Raw genomic sequence first — 18,645 nt, forward strand, 5'->3', positions numbered from 1 at the left:
ACATAGAAAATGCAGATTTAGATTTATCCCATAAGGCTTTGATTCCCTACAAAACAAAACAAAAATGGCCAACATCGCCACGGGGCTGTCGTTGCCACCTCCTCCTAAATCCACAAGAGGAAACACATGCACAGAGAGAACATTAAATCAGAAAACCCAACATAGGAGACATCTAACTACTTGGCCATTACAAAAATAGAAATTAATCTTAAAATTCTATTTGTGTTACAGGAAAATAAAGAAGATTACACACAAACAAAAGCTTAAACAGGTCTTCTATATATATTCATATACTTTCTGAGTAGAACATTGAGAAGCAGGCTGGAAACAGACATGGCTGCCAACTTTAATACACTGCCTGATTACATTTTACATGCTGTGCATGTTGCTGTCCGTATGTACAGTAAAGCATCCAGAAGGTCACTGCGGCACATTTGAGCTGCAGTGTGCTTGTGCACAAAACATCCCTGGTGAAGTTTTACTCCAAACTTCCGGGGTTTGGTCTAAGATATGGCATAAAAGCGAAGAGGAGAGCTGTGGTATACTGTTCCATCGCTTTACCTCCATCCAGTATCGGGAGAAACGTGGGCGCGGCTGTGGTAAGGCACCATATATCACTCTGATGGACAGTGGGGTCAGTTAGTTGAGCAGAAATGAGCAGTAAGTTCCCCCACTCCCCAACATCCATCCCTGGGGTGCAAAGTCTGGTAAACACACAAAATTCAGTGTGTTTTATCCAAGTATTGTGTAAACATGTCATGTACAATTTGCATGTTTAGCATAGAAAGGTGGGATTTACCACCTTTGGGATTTCAGTCTGTCACTCAGACGTATGGCTTTAAAATCAGTGGCAAAGAAGGTGCAAACCTCTCATGGCTGATCAGCGAATAGAGGGTCCTAAGGGGGAAGGAGCTTTTCTGCAGATGAGCCACAACATGATGGCTGCTCTCATGAAGAGAGAATAATCTGGGGTGTGTTTAAAGGTACTGTGAGCGAACTGCGAACTAGTAAATCTCGGAGAAACAAGCAGATAGCTCTTACAATGGCCAGCGACAACACATATGGAACACCAAGGCTGGCGTGTGGGGTAGTAACCAACAAACCACCTTCAACTGTCTGATATAATCCCCAACACAGCAGGTGTGCACTGTGGCACATGAAGGTTCATTAGCATATGATGAGAGGTGACCATAAATGCTTTGGCTCGTCACTGCATGTTCAGATGGCTAACAGCCAGTGCTGGGAACCAACAACAGCACTGACACGCCAAGCAACACATCAGATATCAGTGAGGCTGTAAAAGATGCTGGGAATGTTTCCTGGGAGAAGAATCCTTCTGGTTAAAGCTCCCACCAAAGATCAACTAATACATCAGCTCAAAGATATTACGTCTTTAAAAACACCACCTCAGCTGACAGAATAACCCAGTATATATGATGTCTGCCATTTTTACTGCATGTTAAACAAATTGTACAGAGAAAATGGACACAGTCTCCACGACATTGCCAATTGGTTTTGGTTTAAACATTTTGAAGCCTCAGTGTTAGGAAACAAGAGGCTGTAAACATCCATTTTAATGCTGTACTGGAGACTTCTCCACATCACCTGTCTTTTGCATAACTACATCAGATAATGATAAACTGGTGTTGGCACAGGTGAGCTTTCATCCATACTGAACTAATGTTATGCATATTAATCACTGAGCTTTAGCGGTTTCTGCTGGAGTGGCAGTAGAGTGGCTGCTATGCTATTTTCTCTCGGCTTTTCTCTTACATGGTTTGTTTGAGACACTTATGGTAAGAGCCGTTAACATGATGCCTGAATTACAAATGAAGGATTTGTCGTTGCTTGGAGAAAGAGTTATGGCTTCGCTTTCTTTCATTCCCACGTGAAAGCTTTACCAACCGGAGGCAGAGCAGCTCATGCTGGATTTCAGACCTATTCTACTAGAGACGCACGATTCACTAGAGCTGATACACCGAGGCAAGGTTCATGGTTCAGCTTGGATTATGGCCACATGTCACGATAAGACAGAGCAGCTGAGGCAAGGCTTAACATTTAAATTTGTGTTGAGACCTGGCTAAAAGATAGAGGAGCTGCAGGTAAACATGCAGGTTGAAATAAATCCTTTAAACTAGAGGAAAAGTTAAGGACTGAGCACAAAACCAAACAGAATCACTGTGAGCAGGCCCGGTGTCGTGTTTGGCAAGAACACTTTAGCACGAGAAAAGAAGGTCTGAGTCTATAAAAGGAAAGATTCAGCTGCTCCGTGTGTCCAGGTATGAAGACTGCAGCTGCTGAGGGTTCAGTCCACGTGCACATCTGCTTCCATAAAAAAGGGGTTTCAAAAAACAACTTTCTTTCAACTTTTGTGACACAAGGAGCCGCAAAAAAGCCAGACTCGGTTTAAGTGTGTTGGTATTATTAAGATAATAGTGAAGATGAAAATAAACAAGCACAGCAAAGCAGTCAAACAGCAGGCCTGCCGACACTTCTCCACACACCTGAGCGTAGTGTGAATCCTGTGGCAGAGAACTTCAAAGCACCAGAGTGATGTGAAATAAACACTCAGCTCTCACATCATCGTCCTGGATGTGGGTGGAGAAGGTGGAGTAGGAGCGGGAGAAGGGTAGGTGTCTGGCTTTCTGGGTCCAAATGTGTTGGTACTGAGGGGAGGAGGAGACGGGCTACTCCTATGTTTTCTGAGGGTCCGGTGAAATGGGGCCAGGTGTGTTGGTCCCGTCCATGCTGTGCACTGGGATCTGGAACTGGGGGGTGACGACCGACGGAAACTGAAAGAGATTATCAAGGGGTGAGTTAGGTGCACCGATAGATACAGAAAGACTGACTGAGAGCAGAGAGCGGCACTGACTTGGAACAGATGGCCTCCCTGGCGTCGCGTGGCTGGGCTGAGTGGAGCGACCGGACTGAGCGTGCTCCAGAAGTGGATGTTGGAGAGAAGCGGGCTTGGAGTCAGCAGAAGCGTTGGAGTCTAAGGAGGACAAAACAAGGCCCACAATTAAACTAGACTGAGATTAATGTACATAAATGTACATAAATGGCAGATGGCCGCCCCTCCCTGAGCCTGGTTCTGCCGGAGGTTTCTTCCTGTTAAAAGGGAGTTTTTCCTTCCCACTGTCGCCAAAGTGCTTGCTCATAGGGGGTCATATGATTGTTGGGTTTTTCTCTGTATCTATGAAGCGCCTTGAGGCGACTTTTGTTGTGATTTGGCGCTATATAAATAAAATTGAATTGAATTGAAATGATAAAGATGTATTTATAGCAGATTTTTAAAAATAAATAAATAAATACACATTGGGTGTCAGTTTGGCTCAGTGAGAGAGCAGCAGCCTGCTGCATGTCTTCCCTCTCCATCTTCACTGTTTCACTATCCAAATATGCAAAAACACAGAGTCATGACTTTCTAGTCATTGTGCTGCACAGAGGTGTCACGTTGCATTTTTGGAGTTTATTTCTAGTCTAACTGTTAGGATCACGATGCTTTTGTTCGACTCCAGTGTTGCCCATTAGCAGCAGCAGCATGTATTTCTCGGAGGAACCCTGAGAATGCAATTACAACGCACTAATAGACCTTATCAAGGTCCGGGAAGTAGGATGCTGAGGATGCTGCAGGATACCCAAGGGGATCATAGAGAATCTGCACATCCACAGCTACTTGAATGAATAAATATGCATGTGATATATGATCTGATATGGCACGGAGAGAGAATCACAAACCAAAGGAACAACTACCACCGAGTTAGTGCCAAAGTACTTTCACTTGGTTTTCTTTTTTGTTTTTTGTCTGGCAGTTTTTGCAATCAGAATTGTGATCTGAATCCTTTGTGGTGCCAAACACACTTTGCTTTTGCAAGAACAGCTCTAGAGAATCTCTACAGGCTCGTCTTGCTCACATGACTCTTTTAACATTACTCATTTCTATTTGTGTTATTTCAGTTATTACACTATATGTGGCATATAATGACGATGTCTAAGGCAGGACACACACTGACACATTCAAAGACAATACACAGAATAATAAATACCAAGTGACCAAATTGAGACAAACAAGTCCCAGGCTATGTGACGTAAGAGACTTTTTCCCCAGTGGCAAAACTTCTTTACCCAACAACACAGACATTATGTTAGACATCAGAAAAAAGAACAATAGTTTCCTGAAAACATAAAGAGACATTCAAACAGAAGCAAACTGCTTTTACATGACACCTTGGAAATTACTCTTTCATTGTTATTAAAAGTGATCGAGACCTCTCACACATTGCTTTAGTTGAAAATATCCCCACTCAGTCTAAAAATATCTGGATAGGATTTTGATCTAGTTTTATAGAAAGACAGGAAATATCAGGATGGATCACCGTGTGTTAAAAATCAACTACAGCTAAAACCTCTGATGCCACCAGTGCAGCTCTGACTCCATCACAGGCTGCGAACAGAGAAAACATGAACTCAGTCTGAGCTGGATCTCATGATCAGACCTGGCTGGCCTGCTGGGGGACAAATAGTGAATCAACAACACAATTACATCTAACAGACTGTGACATTTTATACAGCAGCGCACGCAGGCATGTGATCTGTAAATAGCATGACCAGGAAGACTCAAACATCACAACAAAGCAAGGGAGCATCAGTTAATCCTGAAGCACTGCTGCCCCCTGCTGGACATGATCACTACCTGTTTGAGCCGTTTCTGTGAACTCACCTGAAGCATTGCTGGTGTGAGCGAGGCAGTAGGCAGTGAGGGGCTGCAGAGATTCATGGGGGAGAAGTCAGAGGCAGTGACGAGCAGAGCTGGTGGGCTGAGCTGCAGGATTTTGGGGGGCTTGCGTGCCTTTCCTGAGCTCTGGGTGCTGACTGTGGTGCTGCTGCTCACTGAGGAGGAACTGGTTTCAGTGTCCAACATGCTGGTCTCATCTCCAGACAGGACAACGCTGCTCTCCATCTGCTGCTCAAAGACAGGTTCTCTGTTTTTTCTCTGACATATTCAAACTACAACACAACCCCGCCAAAGAGAACTAGAACAGGAGTCCATAGTGACTTTAGTGGGCATGCTCATTCCATTTAACTTTATTTATAAAAAGTCTAGTTTTAATTTGGTGTTTATTGTTTTCAATTAGTTCTACTTTTCATTATATGGAGGGGTATTTGTCAGGTATACCACGTCAAAAAGATATATTCCAACAGACAAGTCAAAGTTTTAGCTGAGTTCTACTTAACTATAATAACCTTGGTAAAGGTGCATCGAGTGTAGCGCTGAGAGGAGATTAAAGTCAGACTTTGACAGGACTGTAAAATTTATGGAGTAATCCAGTCAGTTGTTTTATCACCAGTATTTACGGCATCACAAAAAAGCAGCTGCAGAATTCTAAAATACACTTTGACGTTCTTTTATAGACATTACTATCAATATAAAAACACACATAATAAACTAAATCAAATATCCTGTATTATTAAAAAAGTTCTACCATTTTCAAAGAAAATGAACTGCTTGAAAACTCAAAATATGTATGATATCCAGTACTGTGTAAAACTCCAGACTTTGTGTGGTTTTCTGTAATCTTGAACAAGAGTTCTCCAGACTTTCTGAAGGCCTGTCAAAGATTTTTCTGCAGACATTGGCTGCCTTTTCCCCAAGTCCTTTTTTTGGTTTTGTTTCTTTAGTCACTTAACACTGACCTATGAATCATTCAAGCAAAAAAGAAAGGCACATAAATAAACAGTGTTGTATATACATGTAACAGAAAACTTGGCAATCCTATTTCTTTTTGCACTTTTTGCAAGGTGACTCAGAAAGAGCTATTAGCTGCAAACTTGGCATATCAAAAAGAAGGGGCAAAAAAATTACTTATAGCAGATGAACAGTATCTAAAGGTCATGTCCTGGGAAGGAAAGGCTGGCAAAACTGCCAACAGTGAGCATCCAAAGTCTGTTAAACACAGCAGAGGTCGTGTCCCTCTGTAGCATGGACATGGTTTGGTTATGAAAAGTCTGCCACAGACCAGAAAACTGTACTATGCAAATTATGCAGGAAACCGGTTCCCACCTCAGACTGAAACCCGGCAAACCTCTACCACCTATGCAAGAATCACGTGAAAGAGTATGGAGACAGTTTATGGATGAGAAGTAAAAAAGAGCCGTCAGGTGCTTAAAAGAAACCTTAGACTCAAATGTTAGAACAGGCTTTTCCCCGCAGCACGCCGTGTAATAAATACAAAGAAAACAGCGGCCGTTACATCTATAATAATAATAATGGATTGGATTTATATAGCGCTTTTCAAGGCACCCAAAACTATGTCTAAAAATGTATCGTTTCATGCATCGGTTAAAACACTCAACTCCAGCTACATGACGCGCAGCTGGAAACACTTCACGCAGGTCGAGTTGCCCGAGATTCACAGAATTTACAGAAAATGTTACATTTCTGTGATTTATAGCGTTGTCAGGACGATATATCGGGATATGAGATTTTGGTCATATCGCACAGCCCTACTATCAGTCAGTGACCCACCCAGAGCCAGCACTGAAGCAGCGTGGGATCATTTTAACAGAAACAGAACAAAATGTAGTCAACATCCAAACAAGGGCTTTCAATGTCCTTCAAGAAGTCTGGAGAACTTTTCCTAAAGACTACTTAGAGTACCGCTGACGAATAAAGGTGGTTATACCAAATATGGAGTTTCAAGCTCTTTAAAATTGTACACTCATGTGTACTGTATTTCCACGTCTGTTTGCACATGTTTCAATAAATCGTTGCACCTCCAAGCAACATTTTAATAATTTCAGTTTTAATTATAACTAAAATTGAGGCGTGATTCAAGGCTCTTGCACAGTACTGTACTATGAAGATGTGTGATTGTTCCACTGAGCAGAGTGACTGTCTCTCTGTGTTTGAATGTATACTTGCCTTCTCCTGTGCCTGAGAATTTGTGGGCTCCGGTGCCTGAGCGTCTGTGGGCTGAGAAGATCCAGACTCAATGTCGCTGTCAATCACCAGCTCCTGGGAAGAGTCTGGCACTAGATTGGGCGAGGGGCTGGTTGAGGTCAGATCTGGGAGGCTGAACGTTGGTTCTGATGGGCGGATGTTATCGAATGAGTAAATGGTCTGTGGTGGCAGGGAGGAGTGTGTGCTGATGTCTTCAGCCCTGCGGGGAGGAGTTTGAAGAGAATCCAAGGGGCTGGGCATGAGGCCGGGCTCTATAGCAACCTGAGGAGGCAGTGCTGGTGCTGGTTTTTGAGGGGTGTTCCCGAACTTGATGACCGAGGGCAAAGCAGTGGGTTGCTGCGTTTGAGGCAGCGTCTCCTGGCCCTGTGAAGCAGCAGTGACAGCCCTCTTCTCAGCCATCTTCTCTGCTGGATTCTCTATTTTGATAGACTTGAAGAGCTGCCGCCCATTTTGCAGCGAGTTGAGCGTGAAGGACGTGTACATGCCAGAGTGAATGTAGTCATTGCGGTTCGACTGCTTGGTGCTGGAGGCCAGAGATGCTGCGCTAACTCCCACCCTGGCTCTGTCGCCAGACTCGGCCTCCTGCACAATGTCGTCTGCCCTCTTCGATAGTGGAGTGGTACCCCCTGCGCCCGCATCCACGCCCTCTGCTCGAGTGACGTCTCCTTTGAGGATGTCAGGATAGGACACGAAGCGATAGACAAACTTCTGACCGTTCACCTTCTTTATGATGTTCTACAAAACAGAAACACAGCGTGATAATTATGCACGCACACAGATAGTGCAGTGTGAGACTGTGGTAGTATGTTTCTAAGAAAAAATATAGAGTCAAACCACAGAAAGGCTTTGTGCGTGGGACAGATCCGTCTTTCCTGTCTGTACGAATCTACTAACCACGAATGCTGCAGCCAAACATACCAGACCAGCCCTGCCCTGCACGCCCACAGGGTCAGCCTGAGACTCAGCCAAACTGCGAGCAGAGTGGGAGACAGACAGCTCTCTCCTTCTCTTCAACATGTCACAGAGCAGTAGGTTTGAAAGGCCCCTCCCCACACTCAAAAATGCATTTGACTCTTATTGTAGACAACCAAGTGTGGTACTTAAAGAGGAAGTGGGAATGATTCGGTGACATTACTACTGCTTTGAAGCCAATCATGGTGCCACATGTGTCACAGATTACTACTGAAAACTGTTTTCCTATACGTCTGTATATACTCTGGAATGGTTGCTCTTTGATGCAGCTGTCTGGAGGAAACGACCTCCGAGTCTCCAGCTGCTGCTTCAAAACACACAACAGCTGCACACCTGATTTCACACACATCAGAATGTGATCAAACTTACAGTACACGTTTTGGAATGTGAGTCTTTATGTAGCTAACATTCCGCCTCCCGGACAACATGCCGGGGAGCATTTTTAAATATTCAAATTTAAAATTCCCTTCTGCTTCATCTGACCTCAGGGGCTTTTTGAAATTCGAGAAATAGGACAAGAATAGAACAAGTGATTCATCATAGATTAACTGTGCTAATGTCATATACTCCAGCATTATCTTATTTTGAAAACAATCATCAGTATCTAGAAAACAAGGCCAGGAGACTGTGCTGCACATTTAGTGGGAAAACTATTGCTGATCTCTACTAGAGAAATCAGAGATGATCTGAACCTGTATGGCCCTCAGCCCAAGGTGCCATCTCTGAAGCTGAATGACGCTACCATGAGTAAACTGCAGGTCCTCTAAAGGTCACTTGAACCTGGCTGTAAAAGCAAAGTGATCACCACAGACTCACAGTTTAAAAGCCTTAACTTGACATCGTGAAAAAGCATATTTACATCCCAGTTTAAAAATGGTTTTCCAACTAATGGCTATTTTACTCCTTCACAACAACTGCATGGTAGCTGAGGGGTTTTTGTTTTTACTTCTCCTGTTTGGATTTTACTGAGGTTTACAGTAAGGAGCATGTCAGCTTGGATTGACAGATGCGGTTATGGTTAGGCCTTAGCTCTGCTAATTGGAGTCAAAGAACTCGATTGCTTGACCACATTTGAGGGTTTGAGTATGTTAATGGCCTAATTTGATAAATAACGTCCCGCTGCGAGACAAAACCCATTCAATAAGTCTGTGCTTCAATTTCAGTGAAATTCAGTTATTTTATTAGTCTGTTACTTACCGCTGTAGGTCTCTGCATTGCACAGTTTATAAATATGGTCAGCTTTGGCTCCAAAGTGCACGTTTCAAAATGAGGAGTCCAAAAACCACAGACAGTATATAAATCTTTTCAGACTAAGGAAAAAAAATTGAGAAATTGCCACAACTGTGTGCTTTTGGCTCTTTCCCCTCTGCCTCCGTTAGCTTTGAAAGCTAAGTCTGTTTCACTAGTCACTCTTTGTGTTACTTAAGTGGTGTTACCAGTAACAGACCAGTCTCAGATTCAGATTATTACAGTTGCAATCACTGCAACTTTCTTGGCTGATTCTGATTTGTTGTAACTGCATCCCGCCGATACAGATCTTCTTTTTATACCCGATTTTCTTTCTAAAACCTATAATAAAATAAAAAACAACTTTTCTTCAATAAAAAGTTTTATTTTCACAATAACAGAAATTATTCAACTTTACAGTTTTCACAAGTTCTCACTTAAACAACTGAAAATAAACTGCTCTCCTGCTGTAAGAGGTACAAACTCTGAAAACAAGTGACCTGACATATTTTAGCTTACAACACAGAAGCAGGTGCAACAGTTTCGTACAGCAAAACAAATGGCAGTAACTCGTATCACGTTGCAGTATGTTTATAAACTCCTTCGATAAAGAGACTTTTACGCTACTCTCTTTTTCACCTGTCTCTATAATTCTCCTCATAACCACTTTGATCCTTTGCCTGTACTTAGCCTGCTAGCTTGTGGCTGGCTATGAGTAGCTTTAGCCCTTTTGCCTCTGCTAGCTTCTTTAAAATACCCATGTTCAGCTGGGTGAGGGGGATTTTTAAAACACCCAAATAATAATAAAAAAACAAAACAAAGAACAACTTTTCAAGGCAGTTAAGGCTCACAGCAGCTGGTAGCCCACCAACCACACAGTACCCACCCTATCAGCCACAGGAAAAAACATATCCTGACATCATCTGGCCTACATGAACACCAGACTGCAATTGGTTGAATGTTTAAGAATACTGAAGAACAATGAATGGTTTATGTTCAGTCTTAATGAACTGAAAGTGTAATAACTGTTACTTGAAGAACAAAAAAACCCTGAGCTTTCAGCTGCGATGTATCTCACCTGATAGAAGACTATAGACGTGCTTACCTTGTCATAGTAGTATCTGAGTGCCCTGCTCAGTTTGTCATAGTTCATATTGGGCTTGTTCTTGCGGGCTCCCCACAGCCGGGCCACCTCCTCAGCCTGCAGCAGTTTGAACTCCCCTTCGTCATTGGTCCAGCAGATGAGCTGCTCATTGTTGGAATCCAACAGAAGCTGAAGCAGGAACTGCCACAGGGTGACGGAGTTGTCCATGTCTCTCACTGAAAAAAAAACAAGGCAGGGACAAAAAAATAAATTAAAAAAATGACTCTTTGGGTCAGTATTAAATCAAATACTGAGATCCCACAGACATGTGGCCCCAATTTATATTATATTACATCTTATAACTAAAGATTTACAGCTTTTACAGGACCAGGTGGAATATCTGCTACAAGCACTGTTCACCTGTGTGGTTCTGCCATTGTATGTATTACTGTAGGGTCTACCTTACAATATAAAGCACCTTGAGGCAACTGTAGTTGTGATTTGGCGCTGTATAACTAAAATTGAACTGAATTGCTAGATAATAATGCAGCCACACACTCTGCTGAATAAACGGAAGACTTGTTTCTTTACCAGCTGGACTGAGTCAAAAATATTCGATGCCACACTCTTTATGGAAATTTCTAATACGCAGAGAACACAGTCACTTTGGTTCGTCTTCATATCTTGGTGAGCAGGAGCATTCTGAACGACTGCGGTTGTTTACGACCATGACACACTCATACTAAATGGAAAATCACATACTTCACTTTAAGCCAATTATTCAGAGATAAACATCAAAATTAACAATGCAATGTGGTTACTATGCAGTCCTGCTCAGGCCCAAATATCTTTCTCACATGTCGGGAGGTATTCACAAAATTCCCTTCCTAAAATGTAATAAAGGCGGCTCAGAAAGGAGACTTGCTGAAGGGGCCCAGGATATGCACAGGTGTGTCATTTGCAGAGGTGTTTATGTATATATTGTATAAGTGTTAACAGACCTCTCTGCATTGAATCATATCTGTTATTAACCTCTGTCTCTCTTCCACAGCATGTCTTTATCCTGTCTTCCTTCTCTCACCCCAACCGGTCGCAGCAGATGGCCGCCCCTCCCTGAGCCTGGTTCTGCCGGAGGTTTCTTCCTGTTAAAAGGGAGTTTTTCCTTCCCACTGTCACCAAAGTGCTTGCTCATAGGGGGTCATATGATTGTTGGGTTTTTCTCTGTATCTATGAAGCGCTTTGAGGAGACTTTTGTTGTGATTTAGCGCTATATAAATAAAATTGAATTGAATTGAATTGAATATATTTATGTCTACAGTTCCAATAAATGACTGTAGGAACAGGACTCTTTAAAAGAACTTTTATGGGTTTGTTTTTTATAAAGATGATCAAACTTCATGCCTTTCACCGTTTCTCTGTGTGCGATTTAAAAAAAGTGTCTGATATGTTGTTGCACTGCACCATGTTGTGAATTGAATTGACAGCAGCTAAGCTTCGATCACTGACCAGAGAGGAAGAACTTGGTGCAGACCAGCGTTTGTTATTTTTATGTACCATGCCTTTAATGTAGTGTTCAACATTGCGGGACTATGAAGCACTTGTGACATCCACAAGCAGCAACCCCCGACTGGGTAGCAGGCAGCTATTTCTACCCTGCTGCTAATGGCCCACGCTTTGCTAGACAGGGCTGTTTCCAAATTTTACAAAAGGCAATTACGACAAGCAAAACAATTTTCCGTATTATAAACTACAATAGAAACGGTCACTAACACAAATACTGGATTTACATTAAACAATTTAATAAAAAACTAAAAAAAAAAATAAAAATACCTAAAAGGATCTAAAATTTAAAAAAAAAGGATCCCACACACAATTCCATTCTTGGTCTTTCCCAGAAACTTTAGACTGTTTTCCATTCTCTGGGGATACAGTCGCCTGAACACCCTCAAAAAGTACAAAGAAGAAAAACAGGTGAGTCCTAAGTATAATAAGTATAAGTGATAAGTGACTGCCTCCACTTCACACTAAAATTAGCACCCTTATTCATAACAGATTCAACACACATTTACCCACACAGTAATCAATTACATTTGATTTCATGTGGCTAAAATTGTCTCTTTATCTAACAGACTCATTCTGCCATACACCAAACAGCTGCTCGAGTGCCTGGAAGGCAAAGACAGAATCACACACACAAATCATGTAAATGTATAATAAGTAACCAGTTCTTCCAGGCACATTTACACTTTGAAACAAAATACCAGTTATTCTGAACCAAAAATAACACACCTCCTTATCACAGGCACAACAGCAGTTACACTATAACAGAACAGTATGTCAAAGGTCACATTTAATTGTCACTGCTTTAAAGTGATGGATCCAAGTCAAAGGTGACTCGTTTTTGTTAGAAGTTAGAAGGCTGTTTTCTTGCCTCCTCTGCTCACATTTCTAGTGGGAGTGATTAAGACACGAGGGGAGGAGCTGAGGATGAGAATCATTGATGTGCAATTCTGGATAACTGTGACAGAACTCGGACAAAGATTGCTATAAGAATATTTACAGCTTGGTTAATTAATGCACATCTTTTCAAATGCTAGAAGATGCAATCACCACTCAAGAGTATGTTGAGAGAGGGCCGACAAAACCAAAATAAATGGTCACTGTTGGTTAGTTGAGCTAAGACTTGGAGCAAGTGGATTTTTTCTTAAAATGAAACAGAAGGAATGAGAAAAGATCTGGCACCCTTTCATTTTTGACCATTTTGACCAGTGTCCATTTATGAGGCAACAGTGATAGTTCTCTTCTTGTCTCATTTTCTTCTTACTGTCGTTATTTTTCATTGATTCCCTGTTTTGTTTTTTAATTGTGTATCTTTTTTTAAAGCTAAAAGACAAAGATGTTTGAGCATTTAAACAGCCAGAACAACTCAAGCTGCCAACTCATGCACTAAATTATATGTAGGAAAACATTCCACCTTAACAGTTGCCAGCTGCCTTGGAACAACTGTGAATTTGATCATTATTTTGTTACCAGAACATACATGGACTGTCTGATAAAGACGGTGAGTCAGAGGCCCTGGCACAGTCAAATGACTTTAAGAACTGTCTACTCAGTTACATCTAAGTGTTATATGTAGAACTGCCATCATAAGAACGGTGGTTACATCACTTCACAAATCAGCCACAAATAACTGCACTCCGGTTTTTAAGTAGACAGCAATTTTAAAGAAGGGTAATGTCTGAGGTGGTCACCATAAGAAGTGTGCATCCCCCAAATAACACAATAACTGTAGCAATGACAGTGGTAGCAGCATTAATACGACTGCCACCCATAAAAGTGTAATCATGCAGCCTTAACGATTTGACTCTGTCCAATCCTTACCGGCTGTGTGATGAAGCGATCAGTTTCACTATAGCCTCATACCGTGGCGTACAGTACTGTTCAAAAGCCTCAAGCCAGCTCTCATTTCTTTAGATTTGGCCTCCAAAAAGCCAGTAATCTTGAGCAATAGTTCTCCAGGATTTCTGAATGTCTTTCAAATTTTTACTTCACTCACTTATTTTCAGTCCAGTCATTCTACCTGACCATTTTCAGAGGAATGGGTTAGGATTTATTATTATGACTTATGAATCATTCAAGTACAAAAGGCACCTAACTCAAAGGATGAACCAGCGTAAGAGAATTTAGCAAAGAACCAATATATAATTCTATCTTCAGACACACAGAATTTGCCATCACTGACAAACACAAAATAGTACTGTTGCACCAATTAGTAAAAGCGTTATTAGCCAAAAACTGATAACTTATATGATCTTTTGGTGCGTAGCGTGTCCTTTTTAAGAAGACATGCTTAAGGAAGAGAAACGGGGAGAAAAGAATGAGGTATGCCAAATGACACAGGAACTGGACTGAAAAGCAGCTGGACCTTTGAAGTGATGGATTCAAATCTTAGGTTTAAATCATCACCAAATACCCAGAGGTCATGAGACAGGTACAACAGTGTGTGTTTCCAGGCATCTGTACAACATGGTGGAGCCTCTGTCATGGTTTGGAACTGCATTTGGGGATCTTGTCAAAGATGAAGGAATAATGAACACAGAAAAGAGCAATCTGATTTTGTCATACCAAATATTGACTTTCAAGCTCAGTAGAATTGCACAAACTCCATTTTTGCCACATTTACATATTAGATATATGCAGGCCTGCTGAGGCCCATGTGTTTCTGACTGTCTTTGAGTCATGGTGGGAAACAACACCAAGTGAATATGCTTATTATGCTAATTTAGCAGAAAAGAGTCCTGTTATTTGCAGATAAATCGCGGTTTCAACAACACTGCAAACAACTGAGTAACAATCAAAAGGCTGACTTTTGATAACACTTTGGTTTCCTGTATTGTTTTGTAATTTTCAGATCATGTCCTCGGTGTGATTTTCTTTCATACTTGTGATTGACTTTACTGATATGACAGTGCGCTCTGATTCCAGCCCACAAACACAGGCGGCACACCCACACAGGTGTCCTCACTATAACTAATTAGGACTATGTAGGAGTGTACAGAATGTTGCTGACTGCCATCTCTCTCCACATTGCAGCTCACATATTTGTAAGCACCAACTTTTATTTTTCTTTTTGTTCCATGCTTTGTGGTCTTGCAATCAAGAGCACAGGCAACTGGTACATCTTACTTCAAACCAGCCAAGACAGCCTAACTATAGTTCTTCCTGCTTGTTACCTCAGCTGGGTGCATCTCTCAAGGGTCACCTAATTATATGGTTTCAAAAAGAAAAATGAGAAGTTCCTTTTCTCAGCAGGGAAAAGGTTTCTATGGAATTAGAAAAAAAATCAGCTGAGTTCATGTTGTGAGTGACACTGCTGCAAGTCCTATAGTGAAGACAGCAGAGGAACAAATGTATACTGAGTGAGCGGATACTACACATAACCCTAAAAGTACACAAGAGTATAGCTGCCCTTTGTCTCCGGTGCTCCTTATCCTGCCAACTCTCTGGACTCGTGCAGTTTTTGGACATAAAAAAAAAAAAGAGTGGACAATCTCTTTCTATTTGGCTGGGGGCAGGTGACCATTTCATTATAACAACATCCTACTTTCATGTAACCTTTTTTCAACCTGTTTAGAATTATGAAAAAAATAACCTGGAATCTCTGGTCCTTTCTCACACTCTAATGCTATGACAACAATTTTCGTGCAGTTGCTGTGCTGTGGAAAGCAACAGTCTAAAGCGAAATGCTTTCAGTTTTTTCACTGCATATTAAGAGCAAAAGACCGTGCAAGTGTAGAGTAAATGTAGCTAAACAAATCTGAAATGGAGGGCGGAAAATTAATGTGATAAGCAAGCAAGCTGCTCTACAACTTGTATCTAATTGTAGCAAGATTCGTTAACAACAGAGCTGCCCAACTAAGACCATCAGGCACATTAAATCTGGCCCTCCTGCTCCAAAACGTAGCCAATCTCCATAGACTCCCATGTTAGAATGCACGGTTTTACAGCACATTTGCAGCCTGGGTCAGGCTAATCGCAGCATTTATCAAAGATAGGGCAATAGAATGATGAGCTTCCTTGTAACATGTTCAGTATATTTTGGTTTTCTGGTATTAGTTTACTGTTAAAAGAAAGGTTCAACAGTAATTTGCGATTGTCTGGTGACAAGCAAGGGGAATGGACAACTGTTTCCAATAGAATAAAAAAATAGAATTATTAAATGCCTGCAGCCTTATCAATTATTTTAATCACCACTGGAATGCGTGCGACAGTTTCTCATTCCAAAACAATGACATCAAATTTAAGGCAGTGGAGCAACAAGCAAAAGCGCCTAATAGGGCTGGGCGATATGACCCAAAATTCATATCTCGATATTTTTTAGCTGGATGGCGATATAAGATATATATCTCGATATATTTTTTTAAAGCCATAAAGTAAGAACAAGAAGAGAGTTCTTAGTCAAAGCTGTGTCCCAGATGTCACACAGGCACTTTTATTAACATAGAGCAGATTTACATAAAATTTACTCAAAAATAAATTATGAGCATTTATTAAATAATCATGTTCCATAAATAAAAGAAAACAATGTTGTTTTTGTGCATAACAAAAAGCTCACAATTGTGCAGTCAAAATGTAAACTAAAAGACGCTGAGCACAATAACAAAGACAGATTTCACAGCTGCTCTGTTCCCAACTTGTACTGCGTGACTGACAGCCTGGAGTTTGAAATCCGCTTCGCAACCACGTCTCTTAACAGGTGCCATTTATGGTCCTTATACACAGTAGGGTAATATTACGTTGAAGCACTGTACGTATCACTCCGCGAGGCTCAGCCGTAATGCTCCGACAATCCATCAAGCGGTGCAGCTCCGTAGCTTACTAAAGTCGTACTAAAACATTTTTGACAGATTGCTGAGCGCCGTGTACCACATAAAATCGGTTCGCGGCCATCAAGCACAACCAGAATTCATACATAAGGCGCGCTGTCAACTTTTGAGAAAATAAAAGGATTTTCGTCCGTGCAGCACCTCTGGGCTGCATGGCGTTAGCGTGGTTAGCTCGTTAGCGTGGTTAGCTAGCTAACACGTTGACGCCGTCCAGCCCCACGCACGGGGCGATGCGCAGTAACTCGTTAACGGAGATTTGCCGTGTCCATCTTGTCGCTTCCTGCAGGTGAAGCGATGGGGGAGGAGGGGGAATTGTGTTCAGTGAAGGAGAGGTGAGGCAGAGTAACGTTGCGTAAAGACAAAAGTGGACGAAAGAGAGGCAAACTTGCGGCTCCACAAGTATAATTATAACGTAACATAGACTATATCGATATAAAGGATATTGTCACATCTTATATCTCGTATAAAAATATATCGATATTTTTTAAAAACTCGATATATCGCCCAGCTCTAGCGCCTAACCCTAACAGGAGCTTTTGCTTGTTGGTTTCCAACAGTAAGCTGGTATTAATCATGTAGTACTAATTATGGGTGGGCAATATACTGAATATACTTCATGCATATTTGCAAGTTTTTCCACGTACAATGGTTAAAATGGCTTTATTGTAATCATCACGTATAAATTGGAAATATTAAGCTGTCTGCAGTGTATCAGCTTTGGGGTTTTTTCTATCACATGCTGTGAATGCATCATTAATTCCCCCTCCCAACCAGGACATTTTCTACCTAGCACACTACGCTGAGCATGCGTGCTTATATACTACCAGATTGGGAAAAATATGGAGACTGCGGGAGTTTCAGACATGCGAGGGAATACTCGCTGTCGTTTGGATTTCATACGGAGGATGCCGAACAAAATGCAGTCATTTGCAAAGCTTTCCATAAAACTATTGCTGCAAAAGGTAGCAGTACCACGAATTTATTCCACCAGCTGAAAAGTCATCCACTGCAAAATGAAGACTGTTTTAAACTCGGCATGTCAACGTCTCCCTACACGCCAAAGAAAATGTTAGATAAATCAGCTGTGATACTTGTGACTGTTCTTGGTCAGGTGTTTTTATAGTCACTCACTGTATAGATCTGTAATTTGAGGTCATCACATTTTTTATTTTACAATTTTTTTATAAGCAAAAAGAATACCTTTTTAATTTCAATTGTTTTATTTTGTCTCCTGAATTCTACGGCACTATGTAGTTAAAAACAACATTAGTATACGGCGTATCATGATATAGCCAAAACATGTTGTGATTAGATTTTCCTCATATCGCCCAGCCCTAGTACTAATGGTATCAGTCTACAGCTCTATGCTGACTGTATGCCAGCGTTAATTTAATTATTTCATTCACAGAACACAATTGCTTTACTTTTCACAATTTACTCACTCTTCTTTGAAAATTAAGTCAATGCTAACCAGCTAGCTATGCACTGGTTGGTTAGGTTGCTATTGTAGTGGTCATCAACGTCTTTCAGTTGTCTTAAGTTCTTGAGTTTTCTCAAGACTGAATGCAATGCATGCGCTCTGTGAATCAAATGCACAAACAGCACATAAATACAACGTCTTTGTCTCCATCCATACTGGCTGTATTTTCCAAAAGGCGCTGGATCGACTAGCTAAGCTGCAATGTTTTGGTTTTGACTGGGTTCCATTTTTGTACAGTTCATTGTCCAAATACTGTGCCACAAACACTCTCCTACTGGCTTTAATGGTAGTATATCATAGAATTCCCAGCATTTTGAGTCAAGCCCCATCATTCAGCACCAGCACAGGTCCATATATGTGAGGAACTGAGAACCCTGTGCTTAACTTATTTCAACAGCAATGCTGCCAAAACAACAGGGAAACAGGCATGTTTTCAATGAAGGAATAATCTGAAAAAAGTTCCATCTCTCTGCTTCTCTTCTAGAGCAGGGCGATATGGCCAAAAATATTTATCACGATATATATTTGAAAATTT

At 41.4% G+C, this 18,645-nt stretch overlaps 1 protein-coding gene across 1 annotated transcript in view; it reads right to left on the reverse strand.

Annotated features, from left to right (window-relative positions):
• Positions 1-1,235: 1,235 nt before the first annotated feature.
• elk4 (ETS transcription factor ELK4) overlaps positions 1,236-18,645 on the reverse strand; it is a 21,260-nt gene continuing 3,850 nt past the window's right edge. The window contains exons 2-6 of the mRNA XM_005934500.3: positions 10,266-10,480; positions 6,923-7,696; positions 4,721-4,963; positions 2,873-2,992; positions 1,236-2,792 (exon numbers count right to left, since the gene is read on the reverse strand). Of these exons, the coding sequence (XP_005934562.1) occupies positions 2,694-2,792; positions 2,873-2,992; positions 4,721-4,963; positions 6,923-7,696; positions 10,266-10,472 (1,443 nt within the window). The 5' untranslated portion in view covers positions 10,473-10,480 and the 3' untranslated portion in view covers positions 1,236-2,693. The remainder of the gene's footprint in view (positions 2,793-2,872; positions 2,993-4,720; positions 4,964-6,922; positions 7,697-10,265; positions 10,481-18,645) is intronic.

The sequence above is a fragment of the Haplochromis burtoni genome, unplaced genomic scaffold, assembly GCF_018398535.1.
Source record: "Haplochromis burtoni strain Fernald_Lab_line unplaced genomic scaffold, NCSU_Asbu1 Contig_186, whole genome shotgun sequence".
In the NCBI taxonomy this organism is placed as follows: Eukaryota; Metazoa; Chordata; class Actinopteri; order Cichliformes; family Cichlidae; genus Haplochromis; species Haplochromis burtoni.